Source organism: Enoplosus armatus, chromosome 7 (genome assembly GCF_043641665.1).
Source record: "Enoplosus armatus isolate fEnoArm2 chromosome 7, fEnoArm2.hap1, whole genome shotgun sequence".
NCBI classification, from domain to species: Eukaryota; Metazoa; Chordata; class Actinopteri; order Centrarchiformes; family Enoplosidae; genus Enoplosus; species Enoplosus armatus.
The window spans coordinates 11380524-11397225 of record NC_092186.1 but is presented as its reverse complement, the minus strand read 5'-3'; the positions used below and the strand labels follow the sequence as shown (position 1 = coordinate 11397225).

At 43.8% G+C, this 16702-nt stretch overlaps 1 protein-coding gene across 2 annotated transcripts in view; it reads left to right on the top strand.

Annotated features, from left to right (window-relative positions):
* Positions 1 to 9451: 9451 nt before the first annotated feature.
* ssbp4 (single stranded DNA binding protein 4) overlaps positions 9452 to 16702 on the top strand; it is a 79024-nt gene continuing 71773 nt past the window's right edge. For both annotated transcript variants that reach the window (XM_070909133.1, XM_070909132.1), the window contains exon 1: positions 9452 to 9507. In XM_070909133.1, coding sequence (XP_070765234.1) covers positions 9452 to 9507 — 56 coding nt within the window. The remainder of the gene's footprint in view (positions 9508 to 16702) is intronic.

Below are 16702 nucleotides of genomic sequence, written 5' to 3'. Positions count from 1 at the left end.
ATAACCCAAAAAGCCCCGGTGAGCATCTTGCCGAGCCTCCACCTCAGCATGGAGCCTGCGGTGGCATTCCCCAGGCATCCCGTGGCGTTGGCTTGGTTTTGATTTTGCTCTTCACAGAAGTGCGCACTGAGACAAAAGCGTCAGTGTGCCGTCCCCGCTGCCGTCTTGTAGACTTCAATACAATTTTTACAGTGCAATTTAAAGCAGGAGCAGGGTTCATGCAGGAGACAGGCTCCCGTGGGTCTATCTATCGAGATGTTTAAGTGCAAGGAAGAGGGGAGGAGGGAGGGAGAAGAGAACCAAACAATACCCCCATCCTACTCTCCTGACAACACAGGCAAGCTCTAAATTCATCATCCCACTGTGGCTATTTTGGGAGCTTAAAAAATTAGGCAAACTTCATACACAAGTGTCTCCTGATCTTCTTCTCTGTATTTGTTTCTGTCTCTCTCCCCCTCCCTCCCACCACCTCTATCTGCCAGTCGGCTGGTGTAGGTGTTAAGAACGTTAAGAATGGCTGTTTACTTTCTGTGTGGTATTATTCACGTCATTGAGCCCTCCACCGCCCCCACCCTCCTCTGCACACTGACAGGATCACAATCCAGTCTGCCCGCCCACCGATGCACCCGCCGTCGCACAACACACACACACACACACACACACACACACACACCTCCAGCTATCGTGTCAGCCACTGTCCCCTTGGTGACCCCGTCTTTGCATCACACGCAGTTTAGCCAAGTTAGTCAAATGTACAAGCAGCTGACAAGTCCGCTGGAACAAAACGCAGCTGACAACACATTAGTCTCACTCCATTGTCTCCATCAACCCGTCACTGCATTTTGATAAATACCAATCATACCCCTTGGTACTTCCATATTGCTGTAATTGATTTATGATGTTTTATTTTAAGACGTTGTTCAGACTGAAAAGATCACACATTTGGAAAGAAAAAAAATCTGAATTGCAGGCAGGAGACGGAGTTGACTCATAGTGGTGACTCTGAAATCAAGTGAAATATTTAATGGCTGTAAAAGTTGCAGGTTTCATTTTATCTCCCTGTGTGATCAGTAGTTTCATCACTGAGGGTTTGTGTTGTGAAGCTCAGGGAGTGAATGATGTTCATAATGGCACCAGTTCTCTCTTGTAGGGCACAGAGGAGCAGACAACCGTCTATCCCTGACTCCCTGGTGTGACAACCCCCATTACCCGTCTGCTTAAAACCCCCCCTGCAACTCACACACACACACACACACACACACACACATAGACGTACACATAGACCCTCAGGGCAGTGGTAGGTCACAGTGCTCCGTGCTGCCTGGCAGTGGTGTACGAGGGCGCGTGGGAGACATGCAGCAGAGACAAACTGTGATGCAGAATGTACGCCGCACCTGCTAGTGTGGGCACGCATGCTGGCAAGCGTGCTCATGTGCATGTTTTGGAACAGAGAATTTAAAAATGTGACAGAGTGGGGGGTGGATGAGGGGTGGTATTGTAGAGAGAGAGGTTGCTAAATGGAGAGTGGGGATGGTAGAAGAGGAGGAGGAGGAGTGACTTGGCACGGCATGTTTTTGCGGGTTCCACCGAGGCGTGTTTTTTGGCGTGGTGGCTGCCTTCACGCTGATGATGCAATTTCACCGCCTGCCTGCCAGTCTCAGGCGGCGCGTGTTCCTCTGCCTTATCAGAGTGTGACTGCGGTTCGCCATGGCCCTCCGGGTCCAGCTTAGGGGATCAGGGTACCACAAAGCCTGTTACAGAAACAGCTAGCTGCCACTCTCACTTCTCACTCACTCCGGGCCGACTGCAGCCCCGTCGTCTTCCTCAGCACTGTCATGGTAATTTGACTCTATGTCTGAGGAAGGCAAAGCCAATATATTGTGGTAGTGGGGAAGTGGAGGATGGTGGGGTGGAGCATGGTGGATAATGGATAATGGAAGGAGAGAGAGAACAGGCAGAGGATGTAACCACATGTTTCAGTGTGACTCTGTCGGGTTGGGCCTAGCTGTTTGTGGTTCCCATCTAAAACTAAGCAGGAAGCCGCACTGGAAAACTCCAGAGCAATTCTTCCTCACAGTATCACCCAGAAATAAAGGGGAGCTACTGGTGGTGACATTACAGCCATGTTTGTCTGTGATGGATCAGTTACAAAGGAAATTCCTCTGGTGAGAGTAAAACCAACACCTTCACTGCAGTGGTCCATCTGGGGTCTTTCACTCTATAACATACAAAACTTGCACTCAAATCCTCCCTTTCTTTCCTCCTCTCGGCCACGCTCTCCTGTCAATATCGTTCATTCTGACACGCAGATCTAACCGTCCCCTCCTGTCCGTCTCTCGATGTCTCACTTCGTCTCTATGGCGTCCGTTCCTTTTCCATGTCTGCAGACTATGATGGGATCACAGCTGTGGAATATGGTCGTCAACATGACTCTCTCTTCCGCGACTGTGTGAGGATAGGGACCCTCACTCACACGTAGAAAAATGTGTTGCCTTCCTGTGTGTGTGTGTTTGTGTGTGTGTGTGTGTGTACATGAGCAGGCGTGTGTTCATGCATGTGTGTGTTTATGCTGCGGTGGGGCTTTGCCACTTCCCACAGAAAGAAAACACATGAGAACATTACCACCGCCTCCCTCTCTCTCTTCTCTGCCACTGCACTTCTCCCCATTCTCTCTCGCCCCCTCCCCTCTCTCCTCCTTGGTCTTAAAGGTACAGGGACAAAGTAATAATAAGTGGAGGAGGAAGTTCATCATCATCAAAACACACACTGCTCTGTCTGCACCTCATCAGACCATGTTAAAGCTTTCTTTCAAACATTTAAAGCAGGTTGATAAGCTAAAAACAAAATCACTGTCATGTTCTGTGTGTGTTCACACACACACGCACACACACACACACTATGCGATGACAGCGATCTTGCAGGTTCATTGCATGTCACACTCTGGGAGATGGATCTAATAAAATGTTGGTCGCAATCTGTGTCGGACTGTTTGGTAACAATTTTGAGGCATGTCAGATTGTGAAAGCGGAGACACGTCACCAACTCATGTCGTCAAGTCAAGTCGATTCAGATAAGGAAAGGCTCCCCAGAAAAAACACTTTAATGAGGAAAAACTCAAAGAAACAGGACGGACAGACATGCAGCTCTCATGTTTTTGTTTTTACTACAGTTAAAAAATGGTGCTTACAATGTCACATGGAGAGTGTATTCTGCTTGGTCTTGGTGTGCAGAAGTTTGTTGAAGCAGTTGTCACTTTGTGAGAATGTCCATGTCTTTTGTTGCAAAGGTCTAAATCGGCTGTCGGTGGCCTCACCGTGTGATCTAGGATCACCACTTCGGAATGACAAGATTTTACCACATTTCTCTTCAATGTCAGCTTTTATCAGTGACAGCCTAGAATAGCACAGTGTATGCAGAGCCTTAAGGCTGTGTCCATACAGACATTAGTGATTAAACACTAAAGCACCCTGGTTCATTTCAACATGGCCACTGCGTTGATGTTAAATTTGTAAAAGTATGTTTTTCTCTCTGTTTCAGCCCTCTGTCTGGATTAAAACTGTGTTTTTCTCACCCCAAAATTGACTGCCTAAAGAACATATGAATCTTGAAATGCTCAGTGTTTCAGTGTGTATGGGGAAAACAGAGCTTTCAGGGTCAGGGGCTGTGTGGCAGCATAGTTAAGAAGACAACTTTCTGTCGTCTCCTTTCTCCGTGATCACTTTCTCTGTCCACATAGTTGATCACACGGCTGTTGTCATTAACCTGTATTTGTGTTGATTTTGTCAGACGACGTCATGACCATAAAATCATGATTTGGTCAGCTGGGCTCTCTGTCCCACTCCAGATGGTGGCTGTGATACACAGTTTTGTTGAGAGCTTTTTTAGGGCCATTTTTATGTTGTCCAGGTGTTTCATTGTGGGCAGAAGTCTCTACTGAAACGACCTGGAGACGTTGTTTCACACGAAAGCAGCCTTTTAAAAATTAGATGCCATTGCGTAGACGTACTCTCAATCAACTTTTTATGCAATGCAATGCCACGACACTGCAGTGACCAATCAAATACATGAAAACGCTCATTCCTGGTAGATGACTTTGTTGCATCAACTATATATTCTATATATACTATATACTATACTATATAAACAAAATATTCTACTGTTTACCTTGTGGTTGTTGCAACATAAGATTGCCGTTGTGATAACTGTCCAGAGGTGGAAAATCATGTCACATAGCATTATAAACCGCTGTGCATGCAGCGAATGATAAGCCTTCAAATTCGTGTATCTGTTACTCAAACTGGACTTCCTGGATCACATTTCTTCGTCTCACTGGTACCTGAAACAACATGGCCGCACCAACGCAGCCCCTCATCTCCCCTGGCTTCATTGTTCGGTTGATGGTGAGGTGGCTTTAGCTGCTGGCAAATCTGAAGAAATGGCATGTACAAGTTAAAAAGAAAGGGAAAATGTAACACAGATGCCTTTTACCCATTAAGGCTTTTGTGTTGTCAACTGCAATATGTGGAATAGTGTTTTTAAAGTTTGCAATGACTTTGAACATTTTTACGAGACGGCCTAAAAAGAAAGATATGGGAGATGGATTTTATTATTATTTCTTTCATGTGTGGCTGCAACCTGTAACTGCAGAGGAGGTGCACAAAAGCAACGAGTGCCAAAGCTTTCTTTCTTTCTTTGTCTCTAATTGTGGGAGCACTGAAGAGCACAGAGTTTTTCTTCATCACAGCAGAGGCCCGCAGTAGCCGCTGGGTGTCAGATGGATGAAGCAAAGCGAGGGGGGTGGGGTGGGAGGCTGGGGGCTGGGGGGTTGGGGAGGGTGCCGGGTGTTTGGGAATGGCACAGATGAACTTGGTGACCAAGTGGAATGACGCAAATCAAAACAGACAAACAGACAGGAAGGCAGGCGGACAGACATAACAGCTGGTAGGTAGGCACGCAGACAGACAGACAGAGTAGCAGACAGACAGACAGGCTCATATTTGGGATAACAGAGTACTTGAAGTTATGTAAGCAGGGACTTACAGCTTCAAAACTCCCTCAGCAGCAGTAGATGTTTATCAAGGCTGTGCTGTGCAGATGGATTTTTTGTTCTCTTGTAAACAATTTCCTACATGCTCAGTGTTTTCTTTGGTCTTTGCTGAAAGATACAGCTCTTGCAATTAAAAGGTAATTACATTAAGCTGAGCATTATTCAAACGCAGCAACAAAACGAAACCTGTTTGTTTGCGGAAGTGTGATTTTGAGACACCGGTTTCAATGCAGCGACCGACTGACAGCCAAGAGTTGAATATATGTTTCATATTAACAATGGCCGAATGATTTATTGATTGATGTCTCGCTGCAGCTTCCTGTGTACATTTCACACTTACATACAAGACAGGATTAGCATCAATGATTTTGCCACATGCCTGCTATTGTCTCCCACTCTCACATGAACACATGGACTTCCTCCGACCTGTTGACCCCAATCAGTCACATAAAGAGGGTAAGGAGGGATTTGAGTAGAACCAAACCCCTTCAGGTTCTCCATAATGCATTTAAAAGTGCCATTTCTCTTCTGTAAGTCAAGATGTCAGAGGAGGAGAGGAAAGATGGACTGAGAGTGAAGGAGAAGAGAAGAGGCGGATCAAGGGGCCTCTGCGAGTCAAGGCTGACTCATAGGGATTGTAGGGTGGAGGTTTTACTGCTGCCTTGTCTTGGGTTTGTGTGTGTTTCTCTTTTTACTGGCCATGGAGAAGCTTCTTTGCCACACACACACACACACACATACAAGCATAGCATACACGCATACATGCAGGCTCTGGGGACGCCTCCTGAGGCAGGTGCCGAGAAATGGGCTGAGAAAGGCATCCGTACGCTCGGTGCTGAATTATTCAACCTGTGATTAATTATAATTTGGCCTCACAAAGGCAGGGGCTGGGGGAATTCCTCTGTTGGTCTGGACTGCAACTTATTGTGTTTTTCCTTCCCGTGCAGGCCGGTGTCGGGGCGGAGCAGAGACCTAACAGGGGTACTGGATGCCTGCACGTCTAACGTGGACCCTCACTGTTGGAGCTGTTGCATAACATGAAAGTCTTTAATGGGGAAGGACTGCACTCTGCAGACTGGAGCAGAGCAACAAGAGTTTAACACACATTTCAGGGTAAAGAAAGTCAATGTGGCCAGAGATGGCTTAGTGGTTCCTGGCTTTGCAAGTACATTGCTTGCCTGAGTGAAAGAAAGGCCACCCAAAAGAGAAAAAGACACACAGAGAGAAGCTGGGGAAAAAACAGCACTGTGCTGCTCCCAAAATAATGTCATGTTGTCTTGGTTTTCTTCTACATTTCTCACAATAATTCCTTTGTTACCCTGACACACGTAAATAAACACCAGTGAAAGTACTTCTGCAAGGCGTGGTCTCTATCACTTTAAATTAGATTATATTACAGTTTTTACATATTATCGCTATTATCACACTTAACCTTTGACGTCAAGCATGTATTACTTTATCAGATAGATCAACACTATTATCTTTCATCTCCAACATGTCGCATGAAGCCAGTTTGAAAAAGCAACAAGTCTTATCAAAACGCTGGTGATACAATAAAATAACTGAAGCTTTTCAAAATATGTGACCATCTCCTAATGTTTGGCGTGCATTCAACCTATGCTATCATTAACTGCTATCAGTAAATACACACAGTATAAAAATTTACTTTTCTTATGTTCATTTGTTTTACACTTTTGAATCACATTAGAATCAAATCAATACAACGTCAAAATTAGATCAAATCACAACAAACTGAACTAAATTTTACACATGAAGTCCAGTTTGCTCGTCACAGGGAGCACCACTCAGCCTGTGAAAACAGTTGTTAAATGTCTTCTGCGGTTCTGGAGCGAGCTTTTCAAAGTTTGCAAAAATAACCCTGATGATGTCATCTTGGCTTGCGCTTGAGGCTTACATTTGTAACAGAGAGACTACATTACAAACGGGTGCTGTAGGGTTTGAAAGAGTGTAGGTTGAATGAAAGATGCTATTTAGCAGCATTATGGGAAATGTAGGACCAAGTGTTTTTGGAGCTTGACCCATACTAAGGACTAAATTAAAAATATCTCTGCTGCTTCGATTTTGATCATTCTTTTTCAAATCTGTCTCTGCTCTGGTTTCTGTCTCTCTCCTGTAGCCGGCTCAGTATCATACTCTGATCTCTGTGAGCAGTGAACTAGCCTGACAAGTGAGCATGCGCTGTAGGATGTTAAAAGTTAAAGATCACAAGCACATCATGCCTTTGGGCCTCGCTGACAAACACCATAAACGTGTCTTTCTTTAAGGATCTAGTAGCTAATCATAGATGCTGTTATATGGAGCTGGTCACATTCGATGATATGGAACAACCAGTGTGCCATCTCCCTGCAGCTGCTTTGTAATTGGAGTCGGAGGTGTAAGAGTGCCAGGGAGAGAGGGTTGCCCTCGGGTCATTGGGGTGTCAGAGTTGGAGTGAATAATAATAACCAATCTCCTTTTAGCTGACAAGAAATCAGCTAAAGATGTCAGGACTGTGGCCTGCAAGATGTGAAATCTGCAGCAGAGGCTCCGACTGTGGGCCGATCGCTCTCTATGCAGAGCAGTGAGTACGACTTGGCACTGGAGACCGCTGCTTAAGCCTCCCTCGTGTTAACCAAGAACGCCCTTGATTAACTCATCGTTTCTGGATCCACATCCAACTCGTTCATTTTTTGATTTTTTTTAATAATCTGAATAATAAAAGATCACGTGTCCTTTGCTGCTCAGAAAGCAGATTCACTGAAGGAAACCTCAGAGCTGTTTGCGTGGTAGGTTGTACTCTGACCAGACAACTGCGACAAGTATTACTTCTCAGTTTGAGTCAAATAACTGTGAATAAAATGGTGAATAAATCGTGATCTCAGTCAGTGATAATCATCAGGCAGACACCCACCAATATAAGTAAAAATCAATGAGGGCTTCAGAAAAACAGCTTATTTATTTTAAAGGCCCAGTCCTCATACCAAACAGAACTCACACCAATGATGCATATTGTAATAATTTCTCAAGCAGTTTCAAGTGTCTGCTCCTTTTACTTTAAGCATGGGTCAAGAGTTGGTGATAAAAATGTTTTCCTGTGTCCAGTGAACTGTATGGATGACCCACATCAAGATCAGGGTCTGAGCCACATTGGTAGACTGACCACTGAGTAGAAAACCACCTGACACTAACCTCATTCGTCCTGTGGAAGGGGCTTGATGTAGGGATATCACGGGTCATCAGGTTTGTTGTAAAAGGGTCCCAAATAGATGGGATGTTTGGAGATGTGTGGTTGTCGTGGTGTAAATGGTCACTACGTCATATGACCAGAAATACACAAGCTGTCGTATTTTAAAATAACGGATGAGGTGGAGGCAAAGAACGCTGTAATGGAAACCATCCACCACAGAGGCTGCGTTCAAAGTGTTATCCATATGTTAATGAGTATTTTCTGGATTGACAATAAATTAGTGAAGTAATGTTGCTATGGATACCTGCAGTTTTATGCATGCTAATTTAGAATAGTGGTTAAACTGACCAGAAAGGTGAGTTCAGACTGTACGCAAAACCTGTTTTTGGAGGCGCTTCACGTCCAGTTTACGCTTAGAAGCGTCCTTTTAGACGCCACCTGCCACTGAGTATTTCCTGCGGCCATAAAAATATATTATTTGTTCGTTGACGGAGCTACACACAACGAGCTCATAAGGTGCAGGCATTATTTTATTTATCATGATAACACAACACTTGTTACATCAAGACCATGTCACAATGTAACACAATATGGGGAATAATACCTTCCCTGACAGTGTGTGCAAACATGCTAAAAATGAGAGTAGTGTCCTCATTGGTGTGAGTCAACGTCCCAAAAATCTAATTGGAGTCAAAGTCCTGGAATGTCTTTTTAGGCAAAAATAACACACCGACTATCGCCAGCCTCCCAAAAGGAGCTGGCAACAGTCGTTAAGTGCAGAGCCTGTACCCAGCATGCCTTTCCCCATCTTCCCCCCTTCTCTCCTCATGTTTCTGAGGTCAGTAAACAAGAAGTGTGTGTTTCCCTTTAAGGAGCCCCCACCGTTTCCACAGCGGAGGGAGGAGGAGCAGGCCTGCGGAACAGCGGCTGAGGAGGGGAAAAAAAAAATCCAACAGAGGACGGTTTCAAGTCCCCCCAATAGAAACTGTGCCTGATTTGTGGCCAATGTTGGAGATGTAAAAAAAAAAAAAAAAAAAAAGAAGAGAAAGAGAGGGAGGGAGAGGAGAGAGAAGGAGGAGGGAGGAGGGGGAGGAGGAGGAGGAGGAGAAGGGGGGGAGGAAAAACACTAAAGGGGTAGCTATGGAGATGGAGCGTTTTCCTGGCTGCTTTCTTTGACAGGTGTTGAGTGGGGCAAAAGTCTTAAAACAGAATCCAGCATGTACGCCAAAGGTAAAGGAGCTGTCGTCCCTTCCGATAGCCAAGCGAGAGAAAAGTAAGTGAATTATGCGCTAAATGTGAGAGTTTACCTGCTTATCATGCGGGCGAGGGGGGGTGGGGGGAGGGGGGGCAGAGGAGGGGAGCCCAACTTTCTAAACTAGGTACTGTAATTTAAAAGGAGTGTACTGTACTAAAGTGCGCTCCTCCGTGCGGTCTCCCCCCTCCCATCCGACCACCTTAGAGGTGCGACTCTTAAACTTTTTTTTTTTTTAAATGTTTCCTCTTGTTTGCACTTTCGCGTGTTTGCACGGGATATTTACTAATATTGTGCGTTTGCTCTCCGCTTCTTCTCCTGTAACCTTCTGGAGAGGAACAATGTAATTTAATGTCACGTTATGATGCAGCGAGCAGCACCTTCCTGCAGCGTTGAGAGAGGAAGAAGCGCATTTACGTTTGATTTCGGGTGAAACGTGTTTCTGTCGCGGGTGTATGTGCTCGTGCCTGTACGGACGGTGCTGCTCGGTCGTCTCTGTGTAAACTTCAGCAGGTTAAACTGCTTGGATGGTTCGGAATGTTTTTTGTGTTTTAGGAACAGAAATAGGCAGCTTGGCTCCGGCTATTTGCTGTGGGGGGTTTTTTAAGCAGGGGCGCGAGCGAACCTGGCGATGAAGGGAAAAGTTTTGTCCCATTCAGGAGTCAGACAGCGGTGGTAAACTTTTTTAGCATCCACTCACACGACGGAGAGTCACGTTGCCACGAACATGAAGCTGTGATATTTGCAGAAGCAGACTTTTCTAACAAGAGCGACTGATGAATGTGGGGTCGCGTGTAATTTTTGATGCTTATTGTGTCTGGATATATTGCAAAAAAAACAGAAAAAGAAATCACTGTTGTGTGTTTTGAAATATGCAATTCCAACATGCTTTTTGCTAGATATTGTCGTTGTTTTTTTCACAGCACATATTTCTTTGCGTGCATAAGAAATGTAACTTTTAAATGTCCCTTGTAGACTGGAGGCTGCACTGCTCCTCATGCCTGCTCTTTCTTTCGATGCTGCTGCGCTGGAATATTTCTGCATGGGGCCATTCAAAGATGTGGACCTTCTTTGCATCCCAGCACTTTAGATCAGTGCAGTCTTTTATCACAGTTTGCTATTTTTAAGCACTAAACAGTCTGAGGTTAGAGGAGTGAGCAGGGATCCCTGCTGGGATGCAATTGTAATCTAAAAACACTGTCAAGTCCTGAGAGGCTGTGCTGTTACACAGCACCTCATACATCTGTAATAGAAACTAAATTTCTTTAGAGACTCACTTGTATTTTTTGATGCATTGCCTTGTCATATTCAATTGATTAAGCTTTCTAGAGATGTGGCTCGCTTATGTGCTTAGTGTAAGCTTCCTTGAATACTACTTTGTACACTTCTAGTGCCACAAGCGTTTAATTTCACTCTGAATTCACATCAGATTATTGGAAAATTGAGCAGCTCTGTGTGTGTGTGTGTGTGTTTTGTGTCTGGGTAAGAGGTGGAGGAGTGAATCCTAAATGAAAACAGTCCCATGTGGTTTTATGAACAGCAGGCAGAGTGACCTTTGAACCAGCATATGATGCTTTAATATTGCATATGAACCATCAGCAGACGTTGGGCTGCTTATACACCTGCTTGTGTGCCTTAGCTCCATTACTTTATTTACAATATATTGACAGCAACAGATTATCTTAATGCTGTGTTTTTGGACAGTTTCTAGTTGCACTTGCTTGTTCAGGGACTGTGGATTATGTTCCATGTGTTATTGGGAGTGAAATCAGTGCAGAGGCAGCATGTATTTCAAATGATGGTGTAGGAGGAGGATTAATAATTTAACTCATAAGAAAGTCTTTTGAGAACTGGAAATGATGAATGCTTCTGTGGCTGCTTGTGAATAACAAAATCCTTGAATTTGCTTATTTTCGTGTGTTTGCATTTATTTCATATAACAGAAAATATTATTTAAACCTGTGTGTGTGTGTGTGTGTGTGTGTATGTGTACATTTAGTTTAGTTCCTGAGTGTGTGCCTGCGAGTCACAGGCCTGTAGGTATTGTCCAGACATAATGGACGACGCTTGCCTTCTCCCCTCACCTGTCTTGTCACCCTAACCTGCCCCGCAGGGCCAACACATGTTTCCTTGTAAATGTGGCGCTCACAACAGCTGCCTCAATGCATCACTGAATTAGCTCATATTCATATTTCCATATTCATATGACTCTTTACATATTCAGACACCAAAAAGAGGGCGCCCCGGATGGACTTGTATCCGATTGAAGCAGACTCAGTCATTCAGTGTGACAGAGTATCACAGCTGCAGCTCCTGCTTCGAGGATTTGATCATCAAGTCATGTACTCGCTCAATTAAATAAACTATAAATTAATGATGTAATGTATCTCTCTCTCTTGGTTTCATAAAGTGAGTTTGGGCTCACTTTGGGTCAGCTTTTTGGTATGTTCAAAACACAAAAGAAAATTAAAAACACTGACAGTGTTGTGTGCCTGTTTAAGCTTGTTATTCTTTTGATTTACACACCATGTTGCAGTGAGATTTGATGCACACAACTTGTTGAGGGAAAAGTAGAGACTAACAGTAGAGCAGCAGAGACAGACCGGAGAAACAGTGATTTGTCCAGAGAGCAGTGTTTTCCTCGTGTAGTTGAAAGCAATCAGACAGTACAGGAGTGCGGGATACTCGGGACAAATTGGTGCTACAAGGATGAAGAGAGGAATATTTCTTCATGAGCGTATTGTGATTGTTATGACCTGCCTCCTTGTGTAGTTGCTGCAGCAACTTTTGGGGCATGTTGAGTCATTAAGTTCCTAAAATAATTCACAAACGAACACATACAGTATTTCAGTTTATTCTTTTTTTAACACCATATTTATCTGGTGTCATTTTTGAGTGACGCTCAGCTGCTGAAGCTTTTCATGGCGACTGTGGATTAACCCCACTCAGCCAAAAAGAGACTGTATCTCCACAATTCACACCACTGTCTCTGTTAACTCCAAGAGTGAGAAAGATGGGACACAGGCCTCTAACTTACTGTATGTGATGCGATGCTGTCAGTTTTTCAGGTGCTATAGTGTTTTTATTAACTCCTGCTATTGCAATCCTCCCATATTGCCGACAGGTAATGATGATCTGTTGATTTCAGTCGTCAGATTTGGTGCAGTTGCTGCATGTGACCTGGTGTGTACAGGTGTGCAGTAGTTACTCTGACACCTAAAAAAAAGTTTCATAAGGAAAAACAAATGCTCCTCCATAGTACAGCACGTCCTCCTGTGTTTACCAAACGCTTCAGTTGTCAGCCTCCTGAATAGTATACCGTAGTTTCATGTACACAAAATGTTCCAATTTACAAGTGTGCATTCAAGTGTGTTTGCGGCCCTGTGCACAAAGCTGTGTGTGTGCGTGTGTGTGTGTACAGTGTGGGTTTTTATTTCCTTTTAAAGCCTTGGTCTCAAGGCTCAAATCCAGCCTGTTGGTTCAGAAATGCAACATAAAACAAACATGTACTTTTCACACTTATGTGGGTTCCTCCACGTAGCCAAGGCCTCGCCATACAGCCGCCTGGTTTCGCTGTTGTGAGTTCAGAGGTAGCAGGTATGAAGGGGGAATGTTTTCTTTGCACATCCTTGAGAAGCATTATTGTGATCAGACATTTTGTATGAAGGAAACATGCTAATAATAATGATAAAGGTAGAGGAAGAACTAGCGCCCTTGCAACCAAATAAATTAATTACTCTCCACACATTCTTTCCTCAGCATTTTATTGAATTTAATTTGAACAGGGGTAATACAGCAGCTTCAATATTAATGTCACCTAATTATTTAGTAACTGGAACCTCTTTGAAATGTGCACTGATGAATCCAGCATCTTAATTAAAGGTGTCATTCACAAAAATATTTAATAGCTTGATCAAACATCTAATTTTTAAAAGCACTTTCTTAGTTTCCCAAAGAATTCTGCTCCCTGCATTTGTTTTCTAATCCTCTGTGTTTGTTTACAGACATTTTTGTACGATTTCAAGTGTTGCTGAATTTGTTTGGGAAAAGAACTTCAACTTCAAGAACTTCAAGTTAATCAGTTTGTTTTGAACACGGGGGTTCTTTACATCCTCCACTCCTCCTCTGGCCCCTCCTACGTATTTACATGCACTTTAATGGGGATCTTCAGGTCTGAATGCATGGTTTTGATTCTACACAGATGGCTCTGCCATCTGCATTTTAGCCTTTTGAATGAAGCATAAAGAGCTGCGCGCTAACATAGGCAGAGACACTGCACTAAAAGTAAAGAAACCCTTGATTTACCCTCGGCACCCTTCGGCTGACTGTGCTTTCATTCAGATATGTCAACAGTCAATTAATGCTGCCTTTCGTCAGCTGCTTTGGGTGCATCCGCACAAATTTGTTAGTTTTCTCACTTGAAATAAAGGAGACATTATAAATATTGAGCCTACGTGCCTGAAGTTGTTAACCAGTTTGACAACAGAGCACACAAAGGAGAAGTGTGCATGTCTTTCATCAGCATACAGTGAAAAGCATCTGTCTGAACAGAGAACAGGTACATACGATTTCATGTGTTCCCAAAGACGAAGACTTTCTCAACATAGAAAACAAATGATTCTTTCTTAAATTTGGATTATTTTTTGTAAATAACATTGTATTATTGTCCTCATTAACTGCTGTGGGAGGAGACTCTGGTGATAACAAAACTATGTCAGCTATGTCCACATAATCGTTTGTCACCAATCATTATAAATCTCTCTCCACTGAGGAGTTGTTTAACACAGTTAAACTCTGAGGTCAGAGGGCGTTTACAGGTGAGTCTGTCACTCAGAGTCGAGCCTGCTGCTGGTAGAAAGTGAGAGGAATAAGTTATGTGTGTGTGTGTGACAGTGTGTGGATTAACCCATGGCTAAAGCCATGCGTGTTTACACGCCTATTGACACTGATTTGTTTTGACAAAGGAACTGCCATAACAAAGCCAAGCAAATATAAACAGTGTGTGCAGTGGGAATAAGCTTTAGTGAAACAGCTTTGCAGTATCACAGGTGTCTCAAACAGGCATCCAATCTCTCATTCACCTTCAAGGGATGCATCTCTACCTTCACACCCGTTCACCACTACAGTGTCAGATCTATTCTGCTTTTATATGATGTTTATAAATATTTTATATTTAGGAAATCATATTTTTTGTTGTTTTTATCCAGCTAAGCTTTGTGTTACATTCAGTGCACCACTGAATATATAAATTATGAATGCTATACATTGTTATTCTTTCCTGAAAAGACGTAGATCATATATGAAAGCAGATGCAGCAACGGGCCCTTCTTCACCCTCCTCCATCACTTCCTCCATGCATACCTTACCTCACCCTGCCCTGCTCTCGCTGCTGAATTATTGAAACGAAGACATGAAAGTTAATTTGCTAACTGTCTGTGCTTTAGCTGGCTAAACTCAGCTGAGATGCCCTTGTCTCTGGAGGCGGGCGAAGGAAAGGGAAGGCTGGATGGGGCAGCCTGGGGCTAAATGTCAGGTGTGTTTCCTGGGGATGTGGCAGTGGGAGAGATCTCCTTGATGTGTGGACATGGAGCAAAGTGCTAGTTAGGTCGCATGAGGTTAGGGCCAGGAAGGGATAGAAAATCTGAAATGTGTTGTAGATTTGCTTTTGTATCAGTACAACAGTCCCATCAAGTTGGTACATGGTGGAAAAACTGTTGCAAATCATCTTGTAGCACTGATTGGCTCTTTTAATGTAGACTCACACACCAGCATTATATCATGAACCTAGATATCCAGTCAGCAGTCAAAGCACAGGTCAAATGTTCTTCCTCCCACTCAGACTGATCTCCTGCTCCTCATCATGTCATTGGCATCAACATCCTTTATTGTTAAATTTCATCTTTCATCCGGACGACTTCAGCCGAGGAAGAAGAGAGTGAAATGTGTAGTAGAGGAAATGCGAGAGGTGGCGTGGACTGCGTGGTTGTGGTTTGCCTTGTAAACATCTCATCTCTTATTCCTGAGTGACATGTGTAACTAGTGCAGGGTTCACAGGGAAGGGATTCAGGTTTACAGTATCCACAGAGGAAAGAGTTGCGGCCCTGACCTTCAGTTTCCCTCTGACGCAGCTCTCCTGTACAGTACAATCCCCATGTCTCCTTTATCTACCTGGCCTTCCTCAGGCTCTGCTCCATCAGCTCGCAAAAAAAACGTCTCCTCTTCAGCCGAGTTACACTTACTGCTTCTGACAGAGTAACAAAAGGTGTCCCCCGAAGCCTGGATTGAATGAGTGTTTTTAAATAATACATTGCAGCCGGAGCAGGTGCCCATCGCTAGGGCATAGAGCCCCTCAGATCACACCAGGCTCTGCCATGAAAATTTCATTGCCGCAGTGCTCTTGGGAATCTCTGTTCGATCCTGTACAGTGCGGATGGGGTGTATAGGAGCTGACGCCTGCCGCTGGGTATTTCACATCGCAAAGACAGCCTCATTTTTACGTTTTACACCAACGGACTCCTCACTTTACCAAGAACCCGGCAAACTTAAACACCCCTTGGACCATCAGGCTGATGGGGCAAAAACGAAGATAGATGGTTACGTCACTATTACAGTGAATGACCAAAAAACACAAATTTACTCCTCCAGAGTCAAGGAAAAAAAGACAAACCTGATATTTCAAGTACTGTTACAACCATTCTCTGTGGTTTTACACTTTCAGTTTCTTTTACCTACTAAAATACATCTAAACTCTGACTATCCAGATGAGAAGAGAGAGAACCAGATAAAAACGTTCTTTTTGGCTTCAATTTTACCATGTGCTCACAGCTATTGAGGTGTATGAGCAGCAGCGAGGAGAACTTTCAAAGATGTATTCATCGTTTAACAGCTGCTCCTTTTCTAATGATTGTGTATAGGGACAAATGCTTTTTGGGACAGTGTGCATCACATGATGATCCCAGAAGTTGCAACGACACCAAAATTCCCTACAGCCTGAGAGGAAGGCTGCAGTCACTACTTTGGACTGAAATAAACTCCCTTACAACTCCTCTTTGTTTATCAGGTAAATAGAATAGAATAGAATAGAATATTCTCTCAGAAAACACGCAAAAATTGAGCATCAATCAAAGATATGGCAGAAATGAACAGTGCACTTTTATTTTATCATTGAGTATCAGTATTAAGTAACAAGTATTAGGAAACTAAACACACGATTTGA